At 43.4% G+C, this 19972-nt stretch overlaps 1 protein-coding gene across 1 annotated transcript in view; it reads left to right on the top strand.

The window, feature by feature from the left end:
• T265_14936 (hypothetical protein) overlaps window positions 1–4015 on the top strand; it is a gene marked incomplete at both ends in the record, with an annotated part of 44709 nt that extends 40694 nt beyond the window's left edge. Inside the window, 2 exons of the mRNA XM_009175866.1 lie at window positions 1431–1475; window positions 3656–4015. Of these exons, the coding sequence (XP_009174130.1) occupies window positions 1431–1475; window positions 3656–3839 (229 nt within the window). The remainder of the gene's footprint in view (window positions 1–1430; window positions 1476–3655) is intronic.
• Between the last annotated feature and the right edge of the window lie 15957 nt (window positions 4016–19972).

Below are 19972 nucleotides of genomic sequence, written 5' to 3'. Positions count from 1 at the left end.
TATATATATATATATATATATATATGTATCCGAATACACTAGATTAGGCCCACGGCCAAAGGCAAAGTTGTAATATGGCTTTCATAGAATATTCTGAAAACAGCTGAGGAGTCATCGTCTCAAAAATCTGTAGTGACAATCAGCGTATCTACTGTTATGCAGTTTTTCGCTTTTGAGAGAGAGACTTCGTCAGGCTAAGTCAGTAGTTTTCTAGCTTGGCCAAAGTTTAAGTCAGCCGGAGACTACCTCAGCAGCACCTCCCGTCACTCTCAATCAGCGTATCTACTGTTATGCAGTTTTTCGCTTTTGGCACAGAGACTTCGTCAGGCTAAGTCAGTAGTTTTCTAGCTTGGCCAAAGTTTAAGTCAGCCGGAGACTACCTCAGCAGCACCTCTCATCCGTCACTCTGGAGCATTTTCGGATTTTGTTTGTAGGTTCTTGTAGCTTGTAATGGGTGGCTAAACCTTAGAACTAGTGGGTCGCCGTGAGATTTGGCGTTCATCTGGCATGGTTTTGGACTTTGATCTTTTAGATAGACGGACGGTTCCTTTCGGAGTCGTTTACCGTTTTTATTAATATGTGTGGATTTGTTATTCCCCCAACGTTTTCGCTATCAGGCTGAGAAAACTGGGATTTTGGTCAGCTATTCCTCTCAAAGATGAGCTACTTCAGTCGGTGATTCCTTTTTGCTGATGACGACTCGTCACTTTTCGTTGGCCAAACCTTCACTACCTTCGCATCCAGCAAAACGAAATGCGGAGCGAATTTTCCATACTTTTCACTCACTCAATAAGTAGTAATGAAACGGTTGATCTCGTCATAAAAAGTTCCAGATGAGGAGGCACGGTACTACTGGCACAGGAAGTTTCTTTTTTGGCAGTGTTGTGAAATATAGGTAGCTCGGGTGTGTTGATTGGTTGTCGGTCTGTTCTCCGAGCTTGGCAGTTGGTTTCATCACCAGTCGAGGTGACATCGTCAGTTCGGGGTTGGTCGCTATCTCGGACCAACCAGGGTGTTTCAAATAAGGTTCCTGAGGATACCCCTGCGGAGATCTCTTAACAGACACCAAAAGTGGAGCATCAACCAGTCGGTGGTACTTGACTAAAAGGTGTTGGTTTATATTCCTTCCGATCAAAACTACCCTGATATTAAGCAAAAGATTGTCGGCTTCTAAAAGTGCCACTACTGAAGAAATATTTTATAGATTTATCATTTATCGTCATCGTGGCGTTGAAATTGTTCGCTCGTCGAACTAGTGAGAAGTCAAGTAGCCTTGTGGAGGAACTTTCAAGCTCCAAAAAATATCACAAAAATGTTGGTTTAAAAAAAAGAATTGTCAATCTAAAACAATTAAAGGTAAACACTGCTGGTCGCAAAAAAATTTAGGCAATAGACTGGCAACATGTGAAATTCTACCCATCTTTTTATAGGGAACTTCCAACTCTTGTGAAATGTGGCAAAAAGCTCTCCAACAGGTGAGTAACTTAGCAGTATTTGTTTAAAGTAGTAGTTAAAAGTAGTAGTTTACCTGTGTGGTTTTTATTCTCAGTATAAGGGGGAATAATTCACGAGTTAAGTGAAACCAATAGCTGAGAGGTCGTCACTCGGGGGACTCGGTCAACACGTGACCTCATACCTGAATGATGGGTGGTACTATACTCTGTATGAACAAACCACACTGCCATTACCAGGAAACTCAGTCGCGCTGATCATTGCCGTCTCCATGGTTGGGGACGCCGAGGGCAGCCGGGCTACACCAATGGCTGACGACATTGTCAGACATGGCCCAGTCGCGCCCTCAGTGGCACTCATGCATCCAAGCTATTGCCTTCAATGCATAGCTCCCTTCCCAATCCCCCACTTAATAGTCCACCTGCAGTGTTGTATCTACGCCCTAATTTACCAGCTCCATCCTCCAATGCGTAGCTACCTACCCCACCTCCCCGAATCATCGAAAATGTGACAGCTACAACCACTGTACGACAAGTACGCGATTGTTACAGCCGATGACGATTATTATCATCCAGAAGGTCGTTGGCTCGAATCCAACTGGCAATTTGTGACATAGGCCCTACTAATGTTCCCCAATAAGGATGAAACAGCTGTACAGTGCTCCTCGGCTTTTCAGCATGGCCTTGCTTCACTTACAGGGAGAAACCCCGCTTAAAGCTTCCGCAGAATCCGCAAAAGATGCTGAAATAGGTGTACTCAGCGGAAAAGTGCAGCACATCGAATAAGCCCAAAACTACTACCTTAAGTTCTTGTGTTCAGCCAGAAGCTTGATTTTTGTAGCCAAAAGCTCGCTAATCTGTGTGCTAACCATCAAATGTCCCGCACGATGTTTGATGTACTCAGTCGTTATGCATGAACCTTTGAAGACCATACAATCCCTGGTTAACATCACGTAAGTTTCGCCCATAGATTTATGCCGAATTAGTTCCTATCCACACGGTAAGTGTGGGATGATGGTAACGGTGTGGGAACCATAACGTGGTAGGCCAAAATGTCAATAAAATGGGAAAGATGTCAAGCCGATTCTGGTTAGCTTGGCATAGCAGGCTTGGGCGAGATGGTCCAAGTGGTTAGGGCACGAATTTACTGACCGCAGGGTCCGTGGTTCGAATCCGACCTGAGCCTCTTGACTTCCCCTGTCTAGGTTTGGGCAACCTGGCAGCATCCCAGCCCTCGTGCTTCCTTCGGGTGGCATGGCAGCTAGGCCCCGGAAGGGTGCTACAGCTGAACGCTATATATAAATACAAATGATTATGAAATTACCAGACCACAAACAAGTATATTCACATCCCCTATGTGTTCTCAGCGAGTCATCCGAGAGTTTAGGTTTGTTTAAGTTAAAAGTCCAGTCACCAGACTCAATAGGAATATCCGCAGTTATTTAAATTGTCATTACCTGGGTGAAAATGATACAGTAACCGTGAAAGGTTTAAAATTTAACAAACCGTCTTCAAAAACCAGATACTCTATAGCTGACTTTTTTTCAAGTTGGTTGATGAAGCATTTTGTGATCAAAAGTGACTGCTGTTGATCAAACTAAATCGAATGCTTTTTTGGATGAGGCCTTTAGACCCAAGCTGATCAAGGGGAAACGTCGTAAGCTTACGTTCAGCAGTTTGGTATAAGAAACGGAGTAGCTGGGTTTCAGTTATGTTGATCAAGAATTCGGTGTCAACTCTGGTCAGGTTGTAGGGGTGTGTGGAATGAACTGCTGCGTTACCTATCTTGATTTGTCGAAAATCTTGAGCACGGTGGACACAGCTGGACGTCTTCATGATCATCACACAGCTTTAATCGCGTTGTTTGACACGGTGCAAAGTTCGAGGTAACGTAGGAAAATCTTAAACAAATCATGCTCTTTGAGTGGCTCAGCCCAACTTCCCTTGGAATACAACTGCCTTGGAATAAGTATGAACCAGTGAGTTCAGGTGAACAAGCAGATACCATCAACAGATTTGGTCCGAGCTATCTACTTTCTACCCTCCATTGAATTTTATTAAAAGCCTCTGTCTTGAAAGTTCGCACATACCTCGTTTTTCTGCAATGACTCTCAGCTGTCATGACAGCATCCGAGTCTTATTGAACCGTGTGAGTTTATCCAAACGTTTCCCACACACATCTCCCTTTATTTTTTCTTCATCAGACAAAACAGTAACAATCCTAAAAAACACCTGTCCACAAACCAGTGCGCATTCACAATAGTACACCAGGTGGAAATAGACTGCAGTCACTCGGGTGATAATATCAACTCATCTCCAATCGAATCGGTGTGTATTGTGGAGACCAAAGAAGTTTCGGATGCCATGCAGGCCACTGTATTCTTGTAGCACAGTGAATTTTCACAAGTTTCAGGATTTATTCTTTTCATGGTTAACTCTGCATTTTAACTTCTTATTAGGTTATTCTACCTAATTTTGTTGGACAGGATTGAGTTGTCTCATGGCTTTGTTTTATAGCGTGTTTGAGTTCTGATTCGTTTGGGACAATAAATATCTTCATTCTGATAGTAGAGTTTTCAGTTTTTGTGGTCCGCGGGTACGAGCTTTATCCCCATGAACGCAGTTTCCAAGATGAGCCAGAGGTGCTCAGACTTGCCGTTGAGAAATCTGAGCTTTGAACAGGCTAAGACTCGTTTATGTTCAGATAACTGGATTTGTATTGGTGTGTGAAGAGTGATCCAACACTATGATTATGGTCTTTCTGAGCGGTTGAAAAAGTATATTTTCAATGCACTACTCATAAGGTTGCTGAAAATTTGTCTTGGTCAGCATCTTAAATGACTCATCTAAAGACCTCATGTAAGGAGTACTCCTCAAACCAGAAGCAGACTTTGCGTTCACCAAAGTTTGTCTTTGCAGGCGAGATGATCGTCAATGTATGAGCGATTCAACAAGACAATGAAGAAGAATTGATTGATTGGTTTTTCTGCATTGCGTTTCTTCCTACGAAAACCACGCTCGATCAAGGCAGAAAATCCTAATTGTTGTGTGAAAAGAAACGAAAAATCCAAAACAGTTTTGAATATTACTCATCAGTGTAAGACAAGGTGTCGAACTGGAAAATCAATGACGCCTCGGACCGTAATTTTATTTGTATTCATCGATTGCACAAGCAACATCTCAGCTACTGAGGTTCAGGATGGACGGAGCATACTGGTTTTCTCGGAATTGTTGGTCCAGGCGAAAGAATTAGGTTGATAAGCGGCGGTGGAGGTCGTAACCTTGATGGTTGCTCACATTCTACTGACCACACAGTGATAGGTGCTAAAGGATGACATGAATGACCCCGATAGATTAGATCACGAGATTCCATCCGAATAATTGGGGCTTGATCCACCATTGGCCGCGCTGATTTTGGCTACTTATTCCCATGTTGATGATCTGTACCTCGCCTACTTCTGCACTCAAGATGCAAAACATATTCTATCTTTATCATGTGAACGAGTTTGGCCTGAGAGCAATATAAGTCCCACGTATACTTGATGCCTTTTTCGTTAGATGTCCCTCTGCAGTCCGCAAACTCTTGGATTACTATAATTCTACACTGGCTTGCCTACAGCAGATTGACACATCCTGGTAGCCATCGTACAGTCTAAGCTTAATAAGTGGCTAAGATTAGTTGACCATATAAGCGTGGAGTGGGTGAAGGTAACGACTAAGAGGGACTGCCTACAGAAATCGCGGGATTCAGCTACTTAGTTGTCCGCATTCTGATTGTTCTATAAACGCCTTCTACGCTCCCTTTAGCCAGATTTCTACCGCTAAAAGAAACTGAGCCTAGTACATTCTTCCTTGTTCAGAAAAATATTGTTAGCCCATGTCACATTGACTGTTGTTGGGTTTTTTCCTTGGGTGCACATAGCAATCGCCAAGTTCCTTCCATCTCCCCCGAAGATCCATATTCCCGTTTCTCCGTAGATGCCTCCAGGTATAAATTTTGTATGGAGTGACTGAGTGCGTATGGCCAATATGTCGCATTTATGAGGAATCTGAGTACTGCGGGCCGACTGGATGATGACAGTAATCCATTAAATGAGATCGCCCAAAGCAAGGTCATTCCCCTGCACAGTGCACGATAGTTTTTCTGTCATCCACAATTCATTGTGACAGTTCATAAAGAGGGACCAAATCCCCTGCTTACCTCAGGTGATCCATCTTGAGGGTTCAGTTTACAATCCTCGCAAAAGATCGGATTATTACTGAAGTACAATCGTCTGTTTTACTCCGACTGTCCCCAAGACGCCTACAGAAATGGTCAATGCTCACTAGTGTCCTCGACTGGTTTTGCTTAGATGAACTACCGGGTGACGAGAGATAAAAATATACACTTGACTTTCAAGTTCAATCAGTTACGTACGATGTTAACTCTCTGAAAGCATTAGAGCAATCTAGATTACTGAACATAGGCGATCCACACAGCGTTGTGGAAGTGAACTGGCGGAAAACTTGTTAGCCTAAGGTCGAACCTATGAAGAGCGCTTGCTCCACATCCGGTGTACCATTCCTTGGACGTCTACTATGGCCCCAATCTAATCCAATTAAATGTAACCTTTAGAGCCATATCACGCAATTCAGCAAAAACGAAAGCATTTATTCTCACGAATAACACACAATGAAGCGTCAGAATGGCTTGCAAAGCACTAGAGGTGGTTTTCCGATAACTGATCAGTCAACTTAGTCAGGTTGGTAACCGCTCTCTCCCCTGATGGAGTCCCGGAACAAGACAAACCGGTGGTTAGTGACCTTGACGAATCTGACTGTCACACAGCCAATGGCGTTCTTACATAAAAGCTGTCACCAATGTGCAGCTTCCAGGAAAACACAGGTTTATTTGAGTTCATTGAACAGGCTGTGGTATCGACTTGAACGCGCCTATCTCATTCTTGGGGGCAGCAGATGGAACAATTGCACTTCTGTGAGCTAAGATGAACTGTCCATTTAGTTGCGTGCAATTTCATCAGTCCCCTGAAGATATCCTCGCGGTCGATTCATTGCTATATATGCTGTTTTGTTGTCCACCGCCAACCCCCACACGAAAACATTTCTACGATAAGATGAGTGGGTTGGGTGACCGGGTATTTGACAGCTAGATACAATAAACATTCCTCCGTCTGTTGAGTGATTTGATGTTGAAATTCTTCCAGAACAAGTGTAAACGGAATAGCACACAAAAAACGATAATTAGTTTGCCAGCTAGATACAATAAACATTCCTCCGTCTATTGAGTGATTTGATGTTGAAATTCTCCAGAACAAGTGCAAACAGAATAGCACACAAGAAAACGATAATTAGTTTGTCAGTTGTATGCTGATTAGGTTAATCTCGGTCAGACCGAAAACAAGATGTCAAAATGACCGAACCGTGCGAGTCTTGGTAACCAGACTTCTATGCTTCTGTCTTGATCTTCTCAATTCCACACCTCGGTAGATGAACTCATCACACTGCATAGGTTGTGCTGGCCTGGCCACGTGCTGTGTATGCCAGTCGGCCGACTTCCTCGATGGGCTCTTTTCGCACAACCACGTGAAGGGTGGAAGAGAGCCAGAGGAGGTCCAACAATGACTTGGCAGCAATGTATGAAAGCCCTTACCAGCAAACTCTGCTGCGCTGTTCACTGTCGTCTTCCTGGATGGGGACCCCGATACGGGCCACATCAATGGTTAGAGACATTGTCAGACATGGCCCAGTCACGCCCTTAATGGTGCTCATGCATCCAAGCCATTGCCTTCAATGCATAGCTCCCGTCCCAATCCTCCCACTTGATGGCCCACTGACAGTGCTGGATTTATGCACTACTTTACCAGCTCCCTTCTCCAATGCGCAGCCACCTATCCCACCTCTCCGAATCATTGAAACTGTGGCAGCTACAACCACTGTACAACAAGTAGGTGGTCATTACAGCTGACAATATTAATGATGATTTGACATACTACCGATCTTTGTGACTCGACCCAATCATTCCGACGTCAATATGTGGTTGAATATGCTCAGCCGTATCCTGACTCTGATCGATTTCATCCAGCTCCTGTTTAGTTCCGTTCCAAAAAGGGAATATGGCTATTATCATCAGCACCTACACCCTCGATCATTCTTTGGCCAAGTTGTTGATTTGTGATTGATCGTTTTGTAAAGCAGAACAGAATGATGAAGCAGCTTCGTGAACTTGAATTACACAATCAACATTCATAAAGGCGCACATTGTGGCGTTGCCTTCAATCGTTGAGTTTATCACTGGATTGGAAATAAACAGTATGTTTAGATTATGCTTTTCGACAAGACGTTACGACTACTCTGTTTTACAAACAAAACGTGTTTGATTTTTCCCCGGATATCGAAACGTAACGGGTAAATTGACAGAACAGGGTCAGCTCAGTCAAAGAAAAACCGAAACAAAGTCCAGTTGAAAAACAGTGCAGTTGAATTGTCACAAAAATCCCAAACGAATTCAGCTGCCACTTGAAAGTGACCTGCTGCCAACTGAGGCAAACTGAGGATATACTTCAGCAACGGTGTTGTGTCTGAGTGCAAACCAAGAAGCCTTCAAAAGTGCAAGCAGTTTTTGTTTTACTTGTTGTAGATTTTCTCTTAAGCGAAGCACATAACCGGTTTTCGAATTTCTATATCCGGTATCCGTAAAACAATAGCTGACATCACATATGTTGTGCCCTTTACTCACTCATTACTAACGAGAGTAGTTTGTAAAATTTGTCAGTAATTTTGCCCGGCATTGTGTCTGTTGGAATGCCCTGACATCCTCATGTTACACTAACAGGTTGACCATCAATTTGACTTTAGTATTTTTATTAACTTTGGTCAGAGTCTTCAGCTTTTAGTAGTCATCAGCGCTATCGATAGATGTATTTGAATAAAGGTCAATATCGATTTCGATAGGAGGCCGATTCCCGATTAGCAGAGGTGGAACAGGCTGCAGGAGAGCGACCTAGAAATCCATAGAACTAGAATTTACTTACTCGAAGGTCACTAAAGTGGGGATCAGTGAAGCGAAGTCTAGAAAAACTTTATTGGAATGGAATGGAATGCAGAGTCTTGACAACAGTACAGGACAAATGTACGTACGTACGTACCACTGCAAGAAAAGGATCATGAGCCTAATCGAGTAACTTGAAGGGAATGGATTGATTAGGTGACAAGAATGGCAACCGTGAAACCGAAATTCAACTGGAATGTGTTGGACAGGTAGAATTCGAAGGTCTTCCGGACACTGACCAATCAGGGAGTTAGCAGACCATCCAATAAACGGAGCTGACGTTTAAACTACCAATCGTAGTCAGAAGTATTCCCGTGGGTCAACGAGACACCTTTACAACATTGCGAAAGTTCACGAACTGTTGTCAACCTGTCATACATTGATGAGGCCACCTTGGCTAATGACAAAACGTTTGTAGCCAAATCGTCTAGCTCACCGGCCACAACAAATGTTATTTAAAAGTTAAATTGCAATAAATTACAAGAACAAGACTAAATAACAGTTGGGAGGGGAAGCTCAGAACGTTTAGAGACTCCAACTGAACGCAACAGAAATTTGTCGTCAGCTGACAAAAATCAGTTCGTATGCGTTTTAAATGGAAAAGCAAACTGATTAGTGTATTCAAAAGCTGTTTCCCATGAGAAGCATTTAAACGAAGGTGATGAACGCATCTTGACTAAAATGCAGGACAACATAGAGTTGCATCCCTCTCTGTAGTCTATAGCCTGAATAGTACTCAAGCATTTCTTTTAGCTATCAACCATTTAGCTATACAGGCTCCGTGATGTCAAGAGGCGACGAAAAAACCTGCTTAGAAAATTAGAAAACCCATACTGGTTTCCAGTTGAACGTGCTCATTATGTTAGTCTGTCGAGTCAAGGTTTAAGAAACCTAGCACAGTTGTTATGGGGTTGACAGAAAGACCGAAACTGCGGAGCGGTGTCACCTTGTTGGTCTGCTGTCGTCTCCTGCTTCGTATAGTCGTCAGCACCTTCCAATCAGCCTGCTTGAACTGGCATAGTCAATTAATTGGTTAAATTACTAACGGCGTGAACTGTAAAGTACCTGCGCAGCTGGTTAACCAATGACAACACATGCTGTTGTCATAGGTTACACGTCTCCCCGTGAACTACAAATCTCTAACCTACAGTAACCCTTCAAGAAGTCAGCGTTAGAGTCAGACGAGGTCTAAGCATTGCTGTTGTCATCAGTCGGTGACCGTACTGTACTCTTGGGAGTTTACCAAAGTGACCTGATAGCAGTTTCTGGATTAACCTGCCATGAGATTGGAGTAGGGAACCCAACTCTTCACGTCGCATGCGGTTTGTGTGCTCAGCCGACTGGATTCAGTTCATTCTGTGTAAATGTTAGGCAGGAATCCACGCGGATCCCACTATACCGCACGTCTTTAGGCGCTGCTACGGCCGAGAAGCCTGGCCCGCTCGAGGTTGGTCCAAAATTCGGGACGCTTGCCGGTCCGGCATCAAGACGAGATCTGATTGGTCAACAATCTGGACCCAACAGCTAATCATGACCCAGTATTGGCCAAATGCCGGTTGCCAATGGAGCTCCAGAACGCGTCAGAAATTCCAGAAAGTTATAGCCGCTTACGCTATATATACGAAGCGCTGTACAATTGTTCCTGATTTCGTTTTGGGCGTTAATAGACCTTTTGCACCTTTGGTGTTTGTTTTGACGTGAACGCTAGCTTGGGAGGCTCAGACCGAGAACTAAGCCGAGGAAACTACCGTTACTACAGTAAACCAGATAGAATATGATCGGAGAGTAAACCTATGATGATACCCAACCAATGTTGGAGAAATCACGGTTGAAACTCACAGTGCGTACGAATTAGATTCCGGTGGACCGCATCGCTCGTATGGGACAACACAGACGGACACTTTAGAGCTAAGCAGTAAAAGTTGAGCCTGCACACAGGTGGTCTTACAACTTCTCCTGTAACACTCCAGGAAGTCTGTCATGTTAACGCGAGCCATAAAAACGCCCGCGTAGTACTAATAAGTAGTAGTATTAGTAGTACTAATAAGCCAAACGCAGATTACATCCACGTAGTGTGAGATGGTTAGCACTTGTTCGGCTCCCTCAATCTCCATGACAATGGTGTGTGAAAGATACACCTCTACCACTCTGTAGGTTTAGCTATTTGATATCCACACCCTACAGACTGGTCACAAAATGTCGATTTCAGAAAAATTAAGTTACTCGAACTCGTCGGGCTGAAATTAATCCAAGAACTAAAGGAGAGTAATCTCGAAAAAGAGACTGGAGACTCTTTCTCACAAGGTTGCTGAAAACTCTTCGACAGCCTACGACCGGCTTCGCTCTTCTTGGGGCTCATCATATAGGCGCAGTCCCCGAGTTTTCGTCAACATTATGTTCTACTTGAACTCACATTGAACTGTTTCCTTTACGAGAATATACTGCGATATCTTGAATATCGTATCAACTGAATCATGAGGCGGCCTGTGTGCAGCACATTCAATTGTAGAATATCATACACGAGAGATTCGGTTGAGTCTCTGGTAAAAACCAAACTGATTTGCAAATGAGTGTATTTCTAGAGGATGGTGACTCATTAAAGATATGGACATTCAAGACAGGATGAATAACTTTCACAAACAGTTGGGTAAGTGTAGTCAGACCAACTGATGTCTTACTGCAAATTTAGTTCTGCCCAAGGCTCATCCGTTAGGCGTGCCTCTCCACTGAGCTTTACGATTTTCCGTTCAGCATGTAAAGCCACTCGTAAATATTTCTTCAGATGAACCACTGTCTTCATATCGGTACACGACTGAAAGTCAACTGGGTCTCTCTCGAGACGAACCTCAAAAGCATGACATTTTCTACTCGTGACCTTGGAGGATCAGGCTCTCAATGGAAATACCTACATTCAGGTGAACCTCTGGATAGTGCGAAGTTAGACTCTAGTTCGTACATGGACAGTTGGAACTCGAATTGCCAAGCTTTGTGAAAAACATACACCAGCCGCCACTTGATAAAATATCAATTTTTTGAACTATGGATTGAAGTAACTTTTACTTAGATTGGACAGTGGAAATCTGATTATTGTTTGTAGGGTAGATGTTGTGAATGTTACTCAGTGGGTTTTAAGTAGTCCATTTAGTTCGTTTATTGAGAAAGTTGTCTGTTCTCGATGGCTCGCCTGAGTGTCTGAGTAGAAAGTCTACTGCCTATGGGCAGATGACCTACTCCGACTTGAGTTTCCGAAATTAATTATCTCACAGTTACTGCCCTTTCATATGTGCTGAGGTTTAGTTATTCGGGGGAAAATAGAATAGCTTCGTAAGAATCTAGCCACACTGTGCCTGACAATTTCCAAGCCTTGGGCAAGTCGCGTTGTCCATTCTAAACTGTTACAGTGCACTTTGCAACCGAAGAACGGACAAACGAATGTCCACAAGTATGACTTCTTCTGGAGGACAATCCAAAAATGCTAACCCTAAAATAATGTGAAGTTTGCTACAAAAATGCCAGCTGGACACAGTCAAAAAAGTAATAAATTACAGATAAATATTTTGAAAACGCTTTTGGGGGGGGGGATTCACGTACTTCTCCGAAGTCATTGAATGTATCACTCCGGGATACTGTCAGTCATTCGATTACTGAGCGGAACAAACGATACTCACTTATCCTAGTTGCCATGGCAGAAGAACCTATTGTTTGACAGTTCTTATTGAGCGATCACAAACCTGTAATTTAGCTCCAATAGATTACTTTAAGTAACTGCTAAAAGTATGGAGAAACGAGAGTGGAAGCCACTCGGAGAAGTACAGACGCCCACATTGGTTTCTCCCCTAAAAGTTGTAGCTGATCAACCGCTTACACACCTAAGTGTTGATTTTTCTTGCTGTAACTAAGCACGTATGCTTTTTAACCAAAGCGCTTTGATTCAGTGCTCCATATGTGGCAGTTTTTCTTCTATTTCCAGATTTTTGTGCACATTCTGGGGCTTTGATGGACCAAGAGGAACCCATACAATCCCTTCAGTGCTTATTGATTTGTATAAGAATACCATGAATCAAAAAATGACTCGCTTTGTATCACAAATACTAGTTTTCACGTGGAGCTGGGTTTGTTCCGGGATTCGAACCACTAAGTGACCTTGCAATTCAAACTACCTCTTCTCAGGGCGCTACCTTATCTAGCCGGAGGACGTGCGTCTTTATACTACTTCCACTGGAACAGTAGTATAACCGAGACAAATACCGAACAGGAGGTTTCGGTCCGGTTTACCAAGTTTTTAGCCGGTGTCGTGAAATATGCCAACGAAAATCAAATAGAGAAGACGCGGAGTAAAGAGTAGCCCCGTACACCGTCGATTGCGACAATCAAGCTTTTTCGGTCCAACTGTATGAATTTAGCTCGGGTTAAAAGAAATTCTGATGAGTGATGTTGTCGAGCTAGGTTTTCATCGAGAACTTACTCCTTCCTCGGTCTACCGATCTCGGATCACCTTTCGTTAATGCCGGTACCTATAGTCGTCCCTTCTGTCTTGACACTATCCGATATGCACATCAAGTTTCTTGGTTCCTTGTCCTCTCAGTTTTCACTAGTGGACCCCACCGAATCACAGAATGTTTGAATGTTCAGATCGAATAGTTCACCGACGTATAAGTGCAACCTTCAGCTGGGTTGACTCTAAGTTAATCGTCCTTCAGACTGACAGTTCAATTCTTAACATGGCTGCTCCAGCACCCTCTTACTAAGGACTAAACCTTACCTTCTATCGATCTGGTTTCCTGTTTTATGAATACTCAACCTTAAGAGGAAATGTACAGCCTATCTGAGCTGTATGCGTTCAACAATCAGGGAGCACAGGTGAATAACCAATAACCCTGACCGCCCAAAATTGGGTGATGTCATTTGGTTTCGGAAATTTTTGTGACCTACAGAGGTTGGACCGAAGGGCAAGGAGGTAGCAAACTTCATCTCCATGTTGATACATATGGCCACCATATGGTTGAACGGGTCATGTCTGGGCCTCGATTCCATTCCCCGGTTACTTTGAAATTTTTTATGAAATTTAGTGGTATTTAAACCTAGCACCTTCAATTTCTAACTAAAAGCAAGGATAGTCCGCGGGAATTCAGGAAAACAAAACGAAACCAACCCGGGTGATGATCCAGGGTGTTGAGGTTCCCGATGCTGAACTTTGAGTGCCGGGTAGGTTCAACAGTCCCGAATATCAAAAGGAAGGATTGAGTTCGTAAGTCTACGTAACTATTTACGCAAGGGTAAGCAAATGTGTGCAACAAACCTCATTTGTTCACGTTCGTAGCGTCAAAACAAGTTCACAGGTCTGTCACTCGCCGGCACAGTGCAGTGTCAACGTCCGCACCCAAACAACGGCGAGCGGAATGATTGCTCACTAGCGTCGGTTGCGGTCGTCCCTTTCGACCACGGTCTCGTGATCCTCATCGGACGTGCGATCACGCGGGACCCATGAGAAAACAAGTCAAGGCAGGCTCAGCAAACGGGACATGAACGCACATGGGTAAGTATGTCAGCAGCGCAAATTCACACACAGACACACATGTCAGAAAGGACGGCCTCTGCGGCAAAGTAAGTGGCGGGTACGAATAAGCAAAACAACTGGAGATCAAAAGTACATAGGCGGAGCAAGCGAATGAATGGGGAATTTAGCATAAGGTCAAATTAGATTCAACACAGGGTAAGTGATTTCATGTTGTATGCTAAACTAAAATCCAACCTGATCCAAAGTGATCAACTTCGACAGGATATCAGAACTCCGAGAAGCCACAAGGTTAAAGGTGCGTTGGTGTGGATTTGCACAGGATAACCGCAAAGACGGAAAATAATACCGTACAGAATTCGAAAGTGCTCCAGTTTCAAATTGAAAACCCCGGAATAAAAGTTTTCCGAGTACCCTTAGAATGAACATTATGTTAAGATTCTTTGTTGCAATTATCGCTTTTGAGTTCTATGGGGTAACCAGCTTCAAAAGTAATTGGACTACACAACTGCCCCTGGAATAACCGTTTCCCTTGAGACTGAATTGCTGGTTGTTCTGCCTTGACAGATGAGTTCCATTTTTAGCATCACTTTTTGGTACCCCTGGAATTTTTCAAGTGAGCCTTGTAAACAGCCCGTATTCGGCCGCACGTGACACGCCTGTACGCGTCAGTATTCAATAGATCAGCTGATTCGCACGCTCATTGATTGTCTGGTTTGACTAAGCGCATCACGCTATCAAGCGGCTATCCAGACTCGGGTTCACGGTATCAAGGATGCATTTGAAAACTGTGATTAACAACAGCTTCACCTTCAGATTAGCGAATATACTGATACCTTTTGCGGGCCCATTCCTCTGCCTCCGAGGATAAACTTACCTCCCCGTCAAAGGATTTTTACCTACATTAAGGCACCAAGCAGCCACACGTTCAAGCGCACTACACGCAAGTTCGTTTCCAATGTGCCCGAGGTTTTCGAGCATGGATTCGAGTCATCTGAGCCCTAAATCATGCGGTGATCACCTAGAATGGACCTTTCCAGAGAAGGGTGTTCAAAGTGGCATTCTTCGTCATTCCGGACTAACTAGGCGTCCATTTTTGTTGTAAAAATTTACACAAAACGAAACCTGACGTAAGGAATGCAGTTGATTTCCGAGATCAAGAGATGAATTCCTGAATTTTTGTGTAAACCTCTTTTTCTGAAGTGTTTTGACTAGCAAAAAGTATTGAACGACTTCACTCGTTTACTTTACGCATGATATTTAAACGGTCGAACAGATAGGGCACTTTATCTATTTTCGTCTTTAGTATTGATCCAAACTGTTACCGTTAAGTGTAGTCAAGAGGTTTGTCCATATGGAAGCGGGCTTTCTAAAGGACACATAATGTCCTTCGGAGAGGGCCGCGATTTAGCGTGCAATCCTCGCTGATAAAAGATTACCACCCTGAGGATTTTAGCGCCAATTACTGGAATAATCTTCCTTACGTCATTTGTACTGACCAATATTGATTACCTAGCAAGGGTATAAATTCATACGTTGGATAGCCCACACATCTCTGCTGACGTACTTTGTCGTCGCTGTGACGATTTCAGAAGCCTCTAGAAATTAGCCCAATACGGGAACACTGCGCAACGAAATTGCCAGCGTAAGGACATGTAAGTTTTTTGAAAAAGCGCACTACCCACGTGGACGTCATTCATCTGCAAACAAAAGCGACAATCCACGGAACCGATCAGCTGTTGTTCGTCAGTTTCCACGTTGCAATCAGAGATGTTTTATCAGGGTCACCGATCCATTACAGAAGGCGAAGATTCACGTAAATGGTATCGTGTATGATAGTGCAAATGACTTCCTGTAGACAGGACAACTTGGATTGACAATTTGAGGGACAAAAGACCAACCACATCTTGAATGCAAGTATCCATTGTGTTAAACATGCACTATTTAATCCAACCATAGGTTACCACCTGTAGTGTCTGTAATCCGTTGTCACATTTACCATTCTTCCTGAACTTCAACCCCACTTTGTAACTGTCGTACACATTTTATCATGATGTTTGTTTTAATGTTACGAATACACAATTTTCAGGTGCGACCTGCTGACTTCTTGGTGAACGAGTGTATTCACGCTCCGTTGAACTGTTTGTTGACTGTTGAACCAGTGGGACTAGATCTCGGTGTTTGTGTCAACTGTTGAACGTCACAATAAATCCCTGTGACAATTTTTTAGCCGTGAATAATTTTCCTACAGTGGAATATATCACTCACACGGAACCATCTACAGGAAATCTCGACGGGTGAATATTTTCCTTTCATAGCCGGTTACTGCATTTGGATCGGTGTAGTGGACTATTGGATCGACACATTCGTTAGTCCTCATTTGACCACTCATTCTTTTCCTATTGTGATTTTGTGATTTTGTATTGGTTACTTTGCTTGTTAATTTATCCGAACATGCTGATAAGGCCCTAGTCCGCTACACACCCAATGAGATCACTGCTGAAAAAGTTGCCATTTGAAATAACTACCTTCTGTCCCTCAAACGGAGAGTACTCACTGGTCCTATCAAGGATGAGAATACGGAATCGTTGAACTGGGCTTTTGTGTATTTTTACACTGGTTTGGTGACCGAACGGCGGTCTGAAGTGCCCAGGAGTCCGAAAACATAACTTTCACACGTATGGAACAATAATAAAATACTTTCGCTCTGTTTTCATGAAGGAAACTACTCACAAGGTTGCTGGAAACTCTTCGACAGCCCACGACCGGTTTCGCCTTTCTTGGGGCTCATCAGGTAGGCACAAACCTCGAGTTTCTATCAACCTTATGTTCCGCTGTCGCTCTATGTTAAGACAACTTTGTACACCAACACACTTGTGGGTAGCGATTTCTTCACCTGGGCACTTTGTTCCTCCAGGAAACCAACAATTAAACGACAGATAGCTTGCAGTCAATTTTCAGAGTGAGAGAGAGAGAAAGTTTTCTACAGTTTTCTGCCCCATTAAGTTGATGACACGTGTTGAGTGGCTAATTGTAAGCTATTCGGCGATGCATCCTCTGTTGAGTGATGACAGCTATCGATCGATCACTCTCAGTTCATTTGGTGATTTCGCCTGACTTTATTGGCGGAATATTAGACACTTATGGGATTTTTTATGATCTCAAAAATACAACAGTCGGCCTTGCACTTTACAAAGTTTAGTTTTCCACTAGTTACCGTTTTCCGTGAAATTCCGCAAAATTGCACACCGCGCGGAGAACAGACCCGTGTGTGGTACAACTTCACCTTTGGTAGAGATCGATAAACTGATGTGAGACAACGTGAACTCAAGTAACTGTTTTGCCTTAGAAGACTAGGAGTACATTCTGGAAAAACCACACTTGTCCGTAACATTCTGGAATTAATATGCACTCATGATACATGGAATCTAGAAACGTATTCAATCACGTTGGTGCGCATACAAACACGTACGCGGATCGATAAGTGTCGCACGTGGAAACTGGACACTGAGGAGCGCTGCAACAAGAAGACAACGACAACAACGCTGTTCCTCAAAGTCTCGGCAAAATAGAGTGAACGGGAAGTTTATAACGTTTGGAGAACTGGAAAGCAACTTTCTTCTTTATAAAACACAATACTTATAAGGTTTCTGAAGAATCTGTGGCCGGTTTCAAGATTGTCGTGAATTTTTGGGTACTCATAGACCTCCAGCTTGTACTCAGCTAGTGAAAAACACTAATTTCCAAATTTATTTTGCTTCAAATAGAGAAAGAACTGAACCCCATGTTGACCTATCAGTTTTCAACTGAATTTACTACACGAAAGCCGCCTCGTTTTCCGGTTGGTACGATGCTCGAGATCTCAAATCATAGTTTCTTGAAGTTCTGAGATCGCTGGAAACTTTTCGACAGCCTGAGACCGGTTTTCTGTCTTTTGGGGTTCATCAGTAAGGCGGAGTTCCCGAAATTCCACCGACCTTGTGTTCTGCTTCAACAAAATTGTACGTGATGTGAAGAGTGCATCCATTTGCTGGTTAAACTGGTAATAGCCGGAGACTCATCTTTATCCCAGCTAACTCTTTGGTTGATGGTATTCTTCAGCTATTGATAGGTGATGGTTCCAGATACTAGTGTGAGGGTAATACTACTGACGGGAATGACATGCGAGCGGTATGCTTTCGCGTAAATTCACTTCCCTTGGCTTGAAAAGTGAGATCTATTACGGAATTTGTGAAGTCGCTTTGTAGCAGTTGCTTGCATTTAAGTGACAGTCAATGAATATCCAGGGAAGTTCAGGAAGACGCGTTCAAGGAGAAGATGGGTATTCAGTTTTGTAAAGAAGATGCATATGAGAGTTTCGCTCCCCTGTCCAATAGTCTGTAAATGTTCAGTTGGCATTTTCTGATAAGTGACTCCGCAGCGAAGGCCTTCTTTCTTTCACCAGTAATGATAGCGATTAGGTAAAATTCTCGATTTTTTTCAAATGGCAGGTTTGGGTTATATCACTCAGACGGACGGTTTTTCAGGGAGGATACTCTGACGTGGAAAACCTAGCCACCCGTTGAAAAGCAATCAGAATGCTTCTACAAAGGATACGGTCATATGATATTGAGCCAGCCGAATATTGCAGTGGTTTCTTGGAGTAAGCCTGTCGGTAAAGTGACACCTTCGACTCTAAGGGATTTCTCCAGCTTCGTTGGCAAACAGCCATCGTGCGCGACTGGAGCTGCTGTTCAACTAACCAATGGATCTTCCCCTGATCTACCGGAACGCCGGCGCGAAGTACACTTCCAAGGAAACGGTACCCATACTGAAGGGGCGAAAGGAATGTCCACAACTGTGCAACACAGTCTAATCTAAGAATCAAGAGTGACATCTGGGTTTAGCACATCCCAGTCAGGTTGATCAGTTCCGCGTTCGGATTTATGCAATGTCCGGGGCGTAACTATACATTATCTCACACGTGTCTTTGTGTAGTGTAGATAACAGGGCTGTCTCATCTAAGCTGATTACTCGGTACGCACTGAAAAGTCCATACCTCATGAGGATTAACCATAGAATTTACTTAACATTAGCGGGGTGAGAAGGTGCGGAGTTTTAATATATAAGTCGTACGGTATGATCGCTCAAAATACTCTACCAGTTTTATGATGTCTGCTGCTCATCAACTAGGCACAGAAGATGAAATCTCAGTAAACAATTGCCTGACCTGAACAGCGCTATGGTTCTAAAATCCGTTTTGAGCTCACACACGTTTAAATTGCCGAAGGGGGCAGACTCGCAGTCAATGGCATGGCCATAACCTTTCAAACAGTGAGCAGTGAACGGATATCTTCCAGATTCAACGGCGAAGCGTTTTTGTTTGTCCAGACAACCACAAAGAACTGCGAAATGGAAAAAAATGATCTGCTGCCTTTGTAAAAACCTAAACAGATACAAAGACCGGATACCCAGACAGAACACTGTGGAGTACATCCGTAGAGTATACTGTACTACAGTTTAGACAAACAAGTCGTCAGCTGGATGCACGCGCCAAAAGAACAGATGGGGACTACACAATTCAAGATTCAGGAAGATACACAAGCAACTAAATGAGTGATGTACACGTCAGTGCCAAGAATCACATTACATCTGAAGAGAAAGTGCCATTATTTAATAGCCTAATTAACTACACTAAACGCCTTTCAGCAAAATCTCTCACCATCATCAGACGCACCAGTTGGGTCCGTAAGAATGATGCTGCGGAACCTTATCCCCAATCGATGGTATTGATTCGCCAGTGACCGTCAGTGGCATGATAAATGTCAGGTTATCAACCTGTCATGCAACACAATAGGTCTAAGACAAACCCACTCACTTTAGGAACTGACCTCGTTTTCATACGGACACCACGCGGATTAATTTGTCCTCAGGTGACCTTGCGGATTTTTCACATGGACGCCTAGTTAGTTTGTATCG

The sequence above is a fragment of the Opisthorchis viverrini genome (genome assembly GCF_000715545.1).
Source record: "Opisthorchis viverrini unplaced genomic scaffold opera_v5_301, whole genome shotgun sequence".
Taxonomy (NCBI): Eukaryota; Metazoa; Platyhelminthes; class Trematoda; order Opisthorchiida; family Opisthorchiidae; genus Opisthorchis; species Opisthorchis viverrini.
Note: the sequence above shows the minus strand (reverse complement) of the source record. Positions and strands in the feature narration are given on the sequence as shown.